The sequence below is a fragment of the Littorina saxatilis genome, linkage group LG14 (genome assembly GCF_037325665.1).
Source record: "Littorina saxatilis isolate snail1 linkage group LG14, US_GU_Lsax_2.0, whole genome shotgun sequence".
NCBI lineage: Eukaryota > Metazoa > Mollusca > Gastropoda > Littorinimorpha > Littorinidae > Littorina > Littorina saxatilis.
The window spans coordinates 4,666,227-4,679,568 of record NC_090258.1 but is presented as its reverse complement, the minus strand read 5'-3'; the positions used below and the strand labels follow the sequence as shown (position 1 = coordinate 4,679,568).

At 41.8% G+C, this 13,342-nt stretch overlaps 1 protein-coding gene across 3 annotated transcripts in view; it reads right to left on the bottom strand.

Moving 5' to 3' along the window:
* LOC138946943 (tyramine beta-hydroxylase-like) overlaps nucleotides 1–13,342 on the bottom strand; it is a 73,131-nt gene that overhangs the window by 11,166 nt on the left and 48,623 nt on the right. For all 3 annotated transcript variants that reach the window (XM_070318381.1, XM_070318382.1, XM_070318383.1), the window contains exon 11: nucleotides 6,543–6,777. In XM_070318381.1, coding sequence (XP_070174482.1) covers nucleotides 6,543–6,777 — 235 coding nt within the window. The remainder of the gene's footprint in view (nucleotides 1–6,542; nucleotides 6,778–13,342) is intronic.

Below are 13,342 nucleotides of genomic sequence, written 5' to 3'. Positions count from 1 at the left end.
AAAAAAGCTGTCACATAAGATAAAAGAAGAGATGAAAATATGGTATACATTTTTGGATGTAGAAATGTGTGAGAATGCGTTATTTTTTAAGTTAGATAAGAAAATACTTGGACGTGACACCCTTTTCTGTGCTTTATATATTCCCCCTGAAGGGTCACCTTACCATAACAAAGATGTTTATGCTGAACTAGAAGAGGTGTACATGCAGTTTGGGTTAGATAATGATTATGTTTGTCTGTTAGGAGACTTAAATTCCCGCACTGGTCATCTGAGTGAAATGTTGCATGAAGATGATCAGCATTCAGAAGGTTTTGTTGATAATGACTTGTTTGACTCTGATGAGGTTGGTACTCTAATAGGTGAGCGGGCCTCACAGGATAATAATACCAATAACCTTGGTTTTAAATTGATTGATTTTTGTAAAATGACTGGCTTAGTTATTGCTAATGGTAGAGTTGGCGATGATACAGGGGTTGGTAAATGCACATGTAAGGATAAGAGCATTGTTTATTATTGCATTATGTCAAAAGATTTGTTCTCGAAAGTTAATTATTTTTCTGTGATGGAATTTTGTGAAATGTATTCTGATGTACACTGTCCTGTTGTTTTGCATTTATTAAAACATAATGAAGTACGCCTAGCAGAAGTTGTGAAAAAAACCAAAAATGAAGATCTGCTGTCTAAAGGTAGAGAAAAGGATAACAAGTACACAAAACCAAAATGGGACAATAACAATGGGACCAAGTTAGCTTTTGTAGTTAATCTGAATGAGGATGATATGTATACTGTTGAAACTAAATTACAAAATATGCTAGCTACAAGTGAGAGTACGACAACAGATGACGTTGATAGTGTTACTAATAAGATTTGTGATATTTTAAATTGTTCTGCTGAGAAAATCGGTGTAATTAAAAAACAAAAATTTATGAAAAAGCCACGTTCAAAGAAATTTAAACTACAACAACCATGGTTTAGTGCAATTTGCAAAGAGAAAAGAAAAATATTTTTACATGCGAAAAACAAAGCAAGACGGTTTAAAAATGTGTTCAATGAAGATGAAAAAAAGAGTGCTTTTAAAGAATACAAAAAGACAATAAAAAAGGAATGCAAGTCGTATCATAATGAGTTCGTTAACTTTGAGAAAGTTAAGAAGTACTGACCCGAAAGCATACTGGAATCTTCTAAATAAAAATAAAAAGAATAATTCCAAAACTAACTATCCAACTTGTTCTGAGTTTTTCGAACATTTCACTAAACTACAAGAGTGTGATGAAAATGAAATGGATGATAGTAATGAACATTTAAATGAAGCAAGTAATGAATTTCTTAATGCGCCTTTTACAAAGGAGGAAGTTATCAAATGTATAGACAAGCTAAAAAACAATAAGGCATGCGGTCAGGATAAAATAATTAATGAGTATTTAAAAGCGTCACATGATCGAATGATTGATATTTATGTATTGTTGTTTAATGTTGTTTTGCAGTCAGGAAAGGTTCCAACACAATGGGCCGTAGGTGAAATTATTCCACTGTACAAAAATAAAGGCTCTCAAGCTGACCCCACAAATTATAGAGGAATTACTATACTCAGCTGCTTCGGAAAACTTTTCAGTGCAATTTTAAATGATAGGTTATCAAACTTTTTGGAGAGTAATAACAAATTAGGTCAAGAACAAACAGGTTTCCGCACAGGTTTTTCAACACTAGACCATGTTTTTACTTTGCATTGTATATTAAAAATTTTTCTCAACAAAAAGAAGCGACTGTTTTGTGCATTTGTAGACTATGAAAAAGCGTTTGATAAAGTTCGCCGTGCATTTTTATGGGAGAAATTAGTTAGTTCTGATGTTAATGGAAAGTTTTTAAAAACTGTAAGAAATTTGTATGAAAATGCCAAATCTTGTGTTAAAGTTAATAGTGAGTGTTCTGGATATTTTCCCAGTTTGTGTGGAGTTAGACAAGGGGAAAACTTGTCACCGTTGTTTTTTGCTCTATTTTTAAATGATCTAAAGCCTTTTCTGTTGGAAAACAGTAATGGTTTACAATCTATGTCAAGAGAGGCTATTGTGGCTGGAATGGATGATACGGATGTAAATGCTTTGTTTCAAATGTTTTTATTACTGTATGCGGATGATACTGTGATCTGCTCAGAGTCGGAAAAAAACCTGCAAGAATGTTTAAACAAAATGCACGAATACTGTTTAAAATGGCGTCTAAATATTAATGTAAACAAAACGAAAGTTATAGTTTTTTCCAGAGGTAAAATTAGAAATAAACCACTGTTTACGTACAATGGCAACTTAATCGAAGTAGTGTTTGATGTAATGTACTTGGGCCTTAAGATTAATTATAATAATACATTTTCAGTCGCACAGAAGAATCTATATGATCGCGCTTCAAGGGCAATGTTTGTTCTTTTGCGCACTTGTAGACAATTGTCACTACCTGTGGACATACAAGTTGACCTGTTCGATAAAATGATTGCTCCAATTTTATTGTATGGATGTGAAGTATGGGGTTTTGGTTCCTGTGAACTTGCTACTAAACTTCAATTGCGTTTTTATAAAATTGTTTTCAAACTAAAAAAATCAACTCCAAATGCTATGATATTTGGTGAACTTGGAAGATATCCACTAGATGTTAATATGAAATGTAGAATGCTTTGCTATTGGTATAAACTGATTAGTCCTATTCATAAAAATAAATTTTCAAGTATTGTGTATTGCTTTACTTATAGATTGTATATCAACAAGATGATTGAATCCAAGTACTTATGTTTCATTGAAAAAACCTTAAATGAAATTGGTCTCTCTGGCCTTTGGACTTCTCAAGAAAATATTCAATACTCAAGCACATGGTTTAAAAAGAAAGTAAAAAGAAGTCTATATGACCAGTATATCCATAAATGGTTTACAGAAATTGGAACAAAAAATATGTTTTGGAATTATCGAATGTTCAAAGATATTTTTGCATGTGAAGACTACGTCACAACCCTGCCATATCAGCAATGTGTTTCAATGATGAAGTTTAGAACATTAAATAACAATTTACCTGTACAGAAAGAACGTTATCTTAACATCCCGAGGTCAGAAAGAACTTGCACCAAATGTGTATCGCATGACATAGGGGATGAATTCCATTATTTATTTGTCTGTGATTTTTTCAAAGAAGAAAGAGCTGAGTTGTTACCACCTTACTATTGGAAAAAACCTAATGCACTTAAATTTAAAAAGTTGTTTGCTACTAAGAAAAAGAAATTGCTAAAGAATATTTTGGACTTTACTAATAGAATTTGTAACAGTTTTTCATAATTTTTTATTTTTTATTTTTAATTTTTTTATTTTTTATTTTATTTATTTATTATATTAGCATATATCATGATTGTATTGATTGTATTTATTGTTCAAAATGCCCCCATGGGTTATGGACCAATAAACTTGAAACTTGAAACTTGAAACCTTCAGGGTCAAGGTCAAATAACTAAACCTAGCAATGACATCATACACTAAGAATTGCTTTACACATTTGTCCTACCAAAATACATGTGACCTTGACCCAAGGTCAAGGTCATCCAAGGTCATGCAACACAAAGCTGTTAATTCAAGACATAGGAAGTACAATGGTGCTTATTGGCTCTTTCTACCATGAGATATGGTCACTTTTAGTGGTTCACTACCTTATTTTGGTCACATTTCATAAGGGTCAAAGTGACCTTGACCTTGATCATATGTGACCAAATGTGTCTCATGATGAAAGCATAACATGTGCCCCACATAATTTTTAAGTTTGAAACAGTTATCTTCCATAGTTCAGGGTCAAGGTCACTTCAAAATATGTATACAATCCAACTTTGAAGAGCTCCTGCAACATTTATGGCCCCTGCGACCTTGACCTTGAAGCAAGGTCAAGATGCTATGTATGTTTTTTGGGGCCTTGTCATCATACACCATCTTGCCAAATTTGGTACTGATAGACTGAATAGTGTCCAAGAAATATCCAACGTTAAAGTTTTCCGGACGGACGGACGGACGGACGGACGACTCGGGTGAGTACATAGACTCACTTTTGCTTCGCATGTGAGTCAAAAATAGTGAAGTTTGGAGCACAATCATCTGTCAATCAATTGCGAAAGAATGCAGCGTTGAAAGAGCATAGCAAAATCAAAATGTCGGCTAAGACACGTGGTGAAGCGAAAAAATTTTTGGGGGATTTACCGGGATTGCCTGGTCGATGCCTGAACACTAACAGCAGCGGAGGAGAGTGGACATCCCCCTATCTGTCGCCTTGTCTGCGGAAGCGAATGACGTCTTCCTATGTGAAGAAAATGAGGAAAAAGAATATATAGATTGTACACAGGTGTATGGGTAAATTTGAACTTGAGCGTGTTAAATTCATAGCTCATAATTCAGAGGCATTTAAGTCTCCAAATTTGTAGAACGTGCACTTGAAATCACCCAAATAAATTAAAAATGCTGACATTTGTAGAACCTGCATTTGCTATCAAACCACTTGCCTGCCTTAGGACGGGTATACCCGTCATGCGCTTGTGCGGCCGCAGCGCCTTAAGACGGGTTAACCCGTCTTCTCCGTTCCGGGATTTTCCAGAAATGGTATGTCACTGCTGGCACACAAATAGCAGCCAATGGCTTGGTAGGATACCTCATTCTCATGAATAAACATAAATGGTGACGCAGTTTTGCGTCTGAAGGCTATTTTCGGCCTTGGCGACAGGGTAGGGGAGAGAAATCTCGACTCATCAAAATGGCTAACGCGTGACAGTCGACCGGGCCCTAGTAGGGAAAAACAAAGCCGGACTGACGCTACAGGCGGTGCACATGATTATGGATACTGACAGGGGAAGGGGGAGATCTTCTTTCGGACGATTCGTTGGAAACAGGTAGATGATAGTGATTATAATCCGTTCTTGGAGCAAGCAAAACAGCCACCTGTGTTTGATCCACACGCACCGGAAGATGCGCCGGACTGATTTTTCAAAAGTTCATATTTAAACATCATTATAACTATAAGCCAAACTAATTATCATTTCCATGATTAGACGCTAAAAACAGATTCTTGGTTCAATTTCCCTTAAAAATAACATAGGTTTTACTTACCTACCTACTGCCAGTTTGGAGCTAGAACTCCAATATTCCCTGGCAGTCAGGAATGCACATACGCAAGTTTTGATTGGCAGCGAAAGGGTTAATGTCAGGAATGCACATACGCAAGTTTTGATTGGCAGCAAAAGGGTTAATTGGGATTTAACTGTCAAGTGTGGACAAAGTTGTTGAAAGAATGCAGTGTTGAAAGAGCATAGCAAAATGAAATACACGTGGTGAAGCGAACAAATTCTCCATCTCTAATTCCCCCCTAACCCCCCTTCCTCATGTATGGCCTATGCGAAAGAGAATGGCAACATAAGACTAAGACTGACACGTGGTGAAAACATTCCGCTAACCCAATTCTTGATGCAGCGTTGAAAGACCCTGGCGTGGTTCTTCGAATAAAGCCTGGAATAAACCCTGTGGCAGAATGGTTTCGGAACACTTTAAGAAGGAGACTGACTTACCTGTCGAGCTTGTCGATGAACAAACTCAGTCTCCTCTCACTGAACAAACAGTGAGAGGAGACTGTGCTCCGTCTCGCTTTCAACTGCGGCGGACGGAAGTGACGTTCCGATAAGCTGTTCGTTTAACAACCAATGGGGAGGCCTTCCGGTTGCGTCGTCTGTTAGAAAATGTCGCACCAGAATGCCAAAAAAAGCCATTTGGCTTCGGAATCGGCTAATCTAACCGGACGCATCGTGTGCGCCGCATGTTTCTAGATACCCCAGAGATCGGGGCCCAAATCGGCCGGGTTTGGGAGGAGATAGCGATGCAAGGCCCCAAAACGGTCGCGTATTATAATATAGATGTGTGTGAGTGAGGGTGTGGGAGTTGAATGTGTATGAGTGTAGAGAGAGAGAGAGAGAGAGAGAGAGAGAGAGAGAGAGAGAGAGAGAGAGAGAGAGAGAGAGAGAGAGAGAGAGAGAGAAAACAATGACAACAGCAGTCTTGTTACTGATTACAAATCATGATATGTATTTCTATGTGTGTATGAAAGAGAATTAAAAAAAAAATAATAAAAAAGTTCAACAGTTCTCACTTTGCGTTGAATAAACAATAGACCCAGAGGAGCGAATTACTGTGTGGTTGTGTTTACTTTGACACGTGCTTTCTGTACATGCAACTTTTACCGTGACCGTGATTTGCCACTGGTGTTCGTGATCGTGAAAACAAAAATCAAGGTAACTGTGATCGTGAAAGCTAAAATTTCCCTTCCCGTGATCGTGATGATACCCCCCCCCCCCCCTTTTGGGGCCCTCTGTTATGGTCCGCTAGACCCGAAAAGCAACAGCTGACTAACACACACACACACACACACACACACACACACACCACACACACACACACACACACCACACACACACACAACCACACACACACACACACACACACACACACACACACACACACACACACACACACACACTACGAACTTACCCTCTTTGGACTGGAGGAACGCGTCCTTTAGCGCCTCCAAGTCGTTGCCCAGGAAACAAGAGTTCTGCTTGAGTTGATCCCACAGCTGCTGGCAACCAGGGCGACACGCGCCAAAGGGGGTGCAGTCTTTGTACGCAGCGGTCCACATCCTCGAATTGTCAGGGTCGCTGATGTTGGAGAATTTTTTGAGGTCGCACGTGGGCTGACTCCCACCACCACCACCACCGAGGTACCTCTGCGAGACCAGAGGGACATATTTATTCAATTGAATTGAATTGAATTGAATTGAATTGAATTGAATTTAATTTAATTGAATTTAATTGAATTGCAATTCAATTCAACTCATTTCTATTCAATTCAATCCATTTCAATTCAACTCAATTCAATTCAATTCAACTCAATTCAATTCAATAAACTAACTGTAATATTTTCCTTTGGCTCGTTTTGACACGTATGTTGATGTTTCTTTTAAATCACGTAAAAATCACAGCCTGACATAACACCTATCCTACATACGATAGAGAGACACTCATGAGATAATAATCGTTCAAATCACACGTGTGTATATCATGTAAATGAGGTCATGTCAAGCAAGTTTGGCAGGGACTTTTTTTTCCACTGCTTATGATGCCAAAGTCAACGAGACAAACGTCATTATAGAAAACAAACATTGTGCTCGCTAATTCCCCTCCATGAGGCTTTAGAAGAGATCGAAGTTCAAAAACAAGCGTCTGCCTCGACTGCGGGACATTTTGAATAAAATACACGTAAGTACAGAATGTAGGATTGTGAGTTGTGTTCTGCTCGCCCAGGTTGGCTTGAGGGAACCGCTCCGGATAATTTGTACGATTCGTATGTCTTCTAGTACCAGTGTTGTTGTGAAAGTGTGCATGTGGATTCGTCATGGTGCCATTGTCATTTTGGTGTCTTTTTCTTCAAAATCTGATCATGGATCATGGACTTATGACTCGTTTTACTCTTTTGACCTACTTCTTCGTGCTGTGACAATGTGTTCAGTTCAACGGCTCGTCGCCCGCACGTGCGGGACTGCACATCACTTGTCTTTCCTCGCTTCTCTGTGTTTCTGTGTCTCGCCCGCCCGCCTCGGTTGCTTACAGTAGAGACAATTTGCTCTCCTTGGACTCGCAACGCTTTGGGCTGGGCCCTGCCGTGTGCCAACGCCTCCGTGCCTTGGGTATCCACACCAACACAACTTGCTGCTCCAGCCCCAAGTGCAAGAAAAAACGGCCTTACAGAGCAGGTCGCAATCATTCACAACATAGGCCTGACTCTGGTGACCTTGGACTTGCTTCTGCGACTGCACCGTTTGTGTTGGATTCTTCCCCTCTCCCCCATCGTGCGTGTACTCATCTTAACAACTTGATCGTGATTCCCCTTCAACGCACGGACCTACCAAATCAGTTGTGTCTTTGTCAGTTCAATGCCAAGTCTGTTGGACAGCCCCGGAAACGTAGTGCTATCACTGACTTCATCGTCGACCATGATGTTGACATTATGTTCATAACAGAGACCTGGCTCCGTGAGTCAGGGGACGAGAGCAAATGTGCACACCTGACCCCTCCAGGATACAGGCTCTTCTCGTTTCCGCGTCAGGTTGGTCCCACTGCCAAGCGCGGGGGTGGGATCGCTGTGATTGTGAAAGATCAGCTTGCTTCCCTTGGTTGTGTCAGTAATGATTTTTCTTTCCCCCACAGGTCTTTTGAAGTTGTTCAGTTGTCAGTGATTGTGAATAAACAGCGCCTTTAGCTGTTCTGTGTGTACCGCCCCCCTCCCAGTAGAGCCAACAAACTGACACACTCCCTCTTCCTCGACGAGCTCCCGGACTTTGTAGAGTATGCTACTACATGATTGTGATGGTAGTTTGCTACTCACAGGTGACTTCAATGTACACTATGAGAACGTGTCAGATCCAAAGACGAAAAAGTTCAGAGAACTGTTGCAAATGTTCGACCTGACTCAGGCCGTTGACCAGCCTACGTTCTTGCGTAGCACCCACACTCTGGATCTTGTGATATACTGGGACAGTGACTATCTTGTTCATACTACAGAGTGTTGTCATGACTTGACCTCTGATCATGTGACTACTCTATGCCGTCTTGATGTTCCAAAGCAGAAAGCTGTTCCTCAAGTAAAGTCAATGCGTTCCATTCGTGCTATTGACAAGTCTGATTTTTCACATGATTTAGCTAGCATCGTTGTTGATGATTTGTCTGTCTCTGACTTGAACAAAAACCTTAGGATAGTCTTAGACAAGCACGCTCCTGTGCAACAGCGGAAGGTGCGCCAGCGTCCGCCTACCCCTTGGTATAACTCCGTTGCTCCGGAGCTTCAACAGTTGAAACGTGAGCGGCGTCAAGCTGAGCGACGCTGGGCATCTTCCAAGCTGACTGTACATAAGCAGATGTATGACGCCACCAAGCAGAAAGTCATAGATTTTGTTGATGCCGCCAAGACCACTTTTTATTCATCCAAGGTCGCAGCATCCTCATCTTGTAAAGAGTTGTTTAACACTGTCACCACCATGCTTAGTAAAGCAAAACAGGTCATTCTTCCAACTGTACAAGACATGTCTAAACTGCCAGATGTTTTTTCTAAGTATTTTCATGAAAAGATTTTGACCATCCGCAACAGCTTCGCCCAGCATAACGACTCAGACCGCTCTCCCATTTTTGTTGGAAATTCGTTCTCTGTTTTCACTCCAGTCTCTGAAGATTTTGTTCCTAAACTCATTGTGAAGTTTGCCAAAACGTCCTGTGACCTCGACCCCCTCCTCACCCCTCTCCCCTGTGATCACTTAGACATCCTTCTACCCACCATCACTAGAATACTGAACGAGTCCCTTTCCACTGGCACCGTCCCCTCAGATTTCAAAAAAGCTGTCATTAAACCCCTTCTGAAGAAAAGCTCCCTCGACCCCAACGTACTTAAGAACTACAGGCCCATCTCAAACCTTCCCTTCCTTTCTAAAAATCCTAGAAAAGATAGTCCTAGACCAGCTCTCCTCCCACCTCTCTGCCAACAACCTCCTCACTCCGCACCAGTCAGCTTACCGCACGGACCATAGCACAGAGACCGCAGTCCTTAGTATCCTCAACAACATTTTGACTTCCTTAGACGATAACAAAATTTCCCTGCTCCTCCTGTTAGACCTTTCCGCCGCTTTCGATACAATTGATCATGAAATCTTACTGTCCCGCCTTGAGCACACTTTCGGCATCCAAAATTCAGTTCTAAATTGGTTCAGATCCTATCTCTCAGACAGAAAAAAAATTGTAATTGTAAACGACGTCCCATCCCAGGAAACCTCCCTCCTTTTTGGCGTTCCCCAGGGCTCTGTGCTCGGGCCCGTGCTGTTCATCATGTACACCTCCCCTCTGACTGACCTCATCGACAGACATTCCGTTTCCCACGAAATGTTTGCTGACGACACTCAGCTTCAGAACTCAGCGACTCCCTCAGAATACGCCCAGATGACCACCTCCCTTCAGTCTTGCATTGCTGACGTTGAACTCTGGATGTCCACTAACAAGCTTAAACTGAACTGTGACAAAACAGAAGCCATTCGTTTCACCAAATCCTCCCTCTCCTCCTCTCTCTCTTTCCCTCCTTCTATCACTTTGGGCAGCAGCACTATTGAATTCTCAGACTCCGTTCGTGATCTTGGCATCTTTCATGATAGCGATCTCTCCATGAAACACCATGTTATGAAAGTCTGTCAGTCCGCTTACATCGAGCTTAAGAGAATAGGTTCTATCCGCCCATACCTTACCGAAGATGCCACCAAGACCCTTGTTTCCTCCTACATTCTTTCTCGATTAGACTACGGAAATTCTGTTCTCATTGGCTGTCCTCAGTCTGTCATCCATCCTTTGCAGCGCGTTCAAAATTCTGCAGCCCGGCTTGTCTGCAAAGCCCCTCGGTCCCAGTCCTGTTCCCCCTTGCTAAAGAAACTTCATTGGCTCCCTGTAGAGCTGAGAATCCAATATAAATGCTGCTGTATCTGCTACAAAATAATATCTGGCTCAGCCCCATCCTACCTGTCTGACCTGTTCACACTCTATACACCCTCACGATCCCTCCGCTCCTCTGTAGACACTAGAATATTCCGTCTATCTTCTTTTAGTCGCAAACAGCACGGCCAGAGAGCCTTCTCCCACTCTGCTGCCGTTGCGTGGAACTCTCTCCCTTACTCTATCCGACACTGCCAAACATTCTGTTCCTTCAAATCAAACCTTAAAACACACTTCTTCACACAGTATTTTGATTAATTTTATTTCAACATGGTGCATTTTTGAATCAGGTGTTTGAATGTTTGAATGTTTTGCCTGCGTTAGTATGCTTGCAGCTTGTATTGATGTAGTGTTTCGTTGTTCACTTGTGTGCTGAATGCTGCTGCACATGCTTTTTTGCTTTGCTTTGTATGTCTATGTATGTTTGTCATTGTAAAGCGCTTAGAGAATGTAAAGCGCTCTATAAATCTCCCATATTATTATTATTATTATTATTATTATTATTATTATAAACAGAATACTACATGGCTTGCTGTTTAGTACCAGATTTACACTCGTTGCTTTTTCAAATAGTGACCTTACCAAAATTCGTCTTCTCGAAATGAAGAGACATCTTGGTTGTCTTCTTGCGGATGTTGTCTCTGTACGTTAATTGGATCTGTGATCCAAACATGGCTTTTGGTCAATCGAGATGGAAGTTTATTCCACGAGCCCGTAGGGCGAGTGGAATAAACTGCCATCGAGATTGACAAAAAGGCATGTTTGGATCACAGATCCAATTAACATATATATCTCGACATTCACTGGTCTTAGGGTTTTTGTTTTCAAAGAAGAAAGAAACTTGCTTGAACACGGACCACTTCTCCGAGCAAAATCAACAAACCTAATCACTCGCATTCCACCTCAAGGTCTCGGCCAACCAAGACTATGGCATACTCGTAGCAAAGCCGCCGAATGGTTTGTTTGTTTGTTTGTTTGCTTAACGCCCAGCCGACCACGAAGGGCCATATTTACACTACATTGGGGTGTGCACGTTAAAGATCCCACAATTGACAAAAGGGTCTCTCCTGGCAAAATTGTATAGACATAGATAAAAATGTCCACCAAAATACCCGTGTGACTTGGAATAATAGGCCGTGAAAAGAAGGATATGCGCTGAAATGGCTGCGATCTGCTGGCCGATGTGAATGCGTGATGTATTGTGTAAAACAATTCCATCTCACACGGCATAAATAAATCCCTGCGCCTTGAATATGTGCGCGATATAAATTGCATAAATAAAATCTAAAAAAAAAAATCCCTGCGCTTAGTACCCACGGAATACGCGCGATATAAGCCTCATATTGATTGATATTGATTGATATCAGGGCGGTGCTGCTTTGACATTTAACGTGCGCCACACACAGAAGTCGCAGCACAGGCTTCATGTCTCACCCAGTCACATTATTCTGACGCCGGACCAACCAGTCCTAGCACTAACCCCATAATGCCAGACGCCAGGCGGAGCAGCCACTAGATTGCCAATTTTAAAGTCTTAGGTATGACCCGGCCGGGGTTCGAACCCACGACCTCCCGATCACGGGGCGGACGCCTTACCACTAGGCCAACCGTGCCGGTCCCCGAATGGTTTTTGTTTGTTTGTTTGCTTAACGCCCAGCCGACCACGAAGAGCCATATCAGGGCGGTGCTGCTTTGACATATAACGTGCGCCACACACAAGACAGAAGTCGCAGCACAGGCTTCATGTCTCACCCAGTCACATTATTCTGACACTGGACCAACCAGTCCTAGCACTAACCCCATAATGCCAGACGCCAGGCGGAGCAGCCACTAGATTACCAATTTTAAAGTCTTAGGTATGACCCGGCTGGGGTTCGAACCCACGACCTCCCGATCACGGGGCGGACGCTTTACCACTAGGCCAACCGTGCCGGTCCCCCCCCCCCCCCCCCCCCCGAATGGTACCGTAAACCAAGAATAGTGACGAAAGAGAATATAATGTCGTCTTTTGATTTGGAACGTGACGTGTTTCAGAACTTCTTCTGGACAACTCGGATGGTCTTCTGCGTAGTGGTTGGCACGAGATTCTTTTTCTTCTTCGACAGTTCATCCTCCAATACTGTAGCAAAACGTTTCATCTTTTTTTCACTTTCGAGTATGCGGACGACTGAACTTGACCGCTAAAAAGTAGTCTTTTCGGAATCATTACGCCGAGTCTGAACATGAGGTCTGAACATTGTTTTTAGGCAGGATCTAGCACAGGCGGAGGTATCGTCCACTGGACTACCACTAATAGTACTATCACAGAAAGACTACAAGGTACGACACTCACCTTCGAGTCTTCTGTGTTCTTGGAGTCGCTTCCTGGGGAAAAATATTGTTCAAGACGGTTTGCCTCTTCCTACAGTCTGTGTAAGGTCAAATAAATACAGTTGAATGATTGTTTGAACTATTATGTGCCTTTAGTTTTCAGCTTTCGTCCGATGCAGGTTGTTTTTAACCATCATTTGGACGAATCTTCGTTTGCGAGCCGCTGTGCCACCGGAAGACACATTTTCTATCCGCACCGAATATGCATACCAGCGCTCATTGGTTAATAACAGGATATTCGATGATTATCTTCCCGTGGGTAGCTTCCCTTTGCTGCACAATATTTACATATGTTTTAGACCAATGAGCGCTGGTATGCATATTCGGTGCGGATAGAAAATATGAGACAAAAGGCGATATGCTCCCCGAGGACCAACAACAAAATGCTGGTTTGACGAC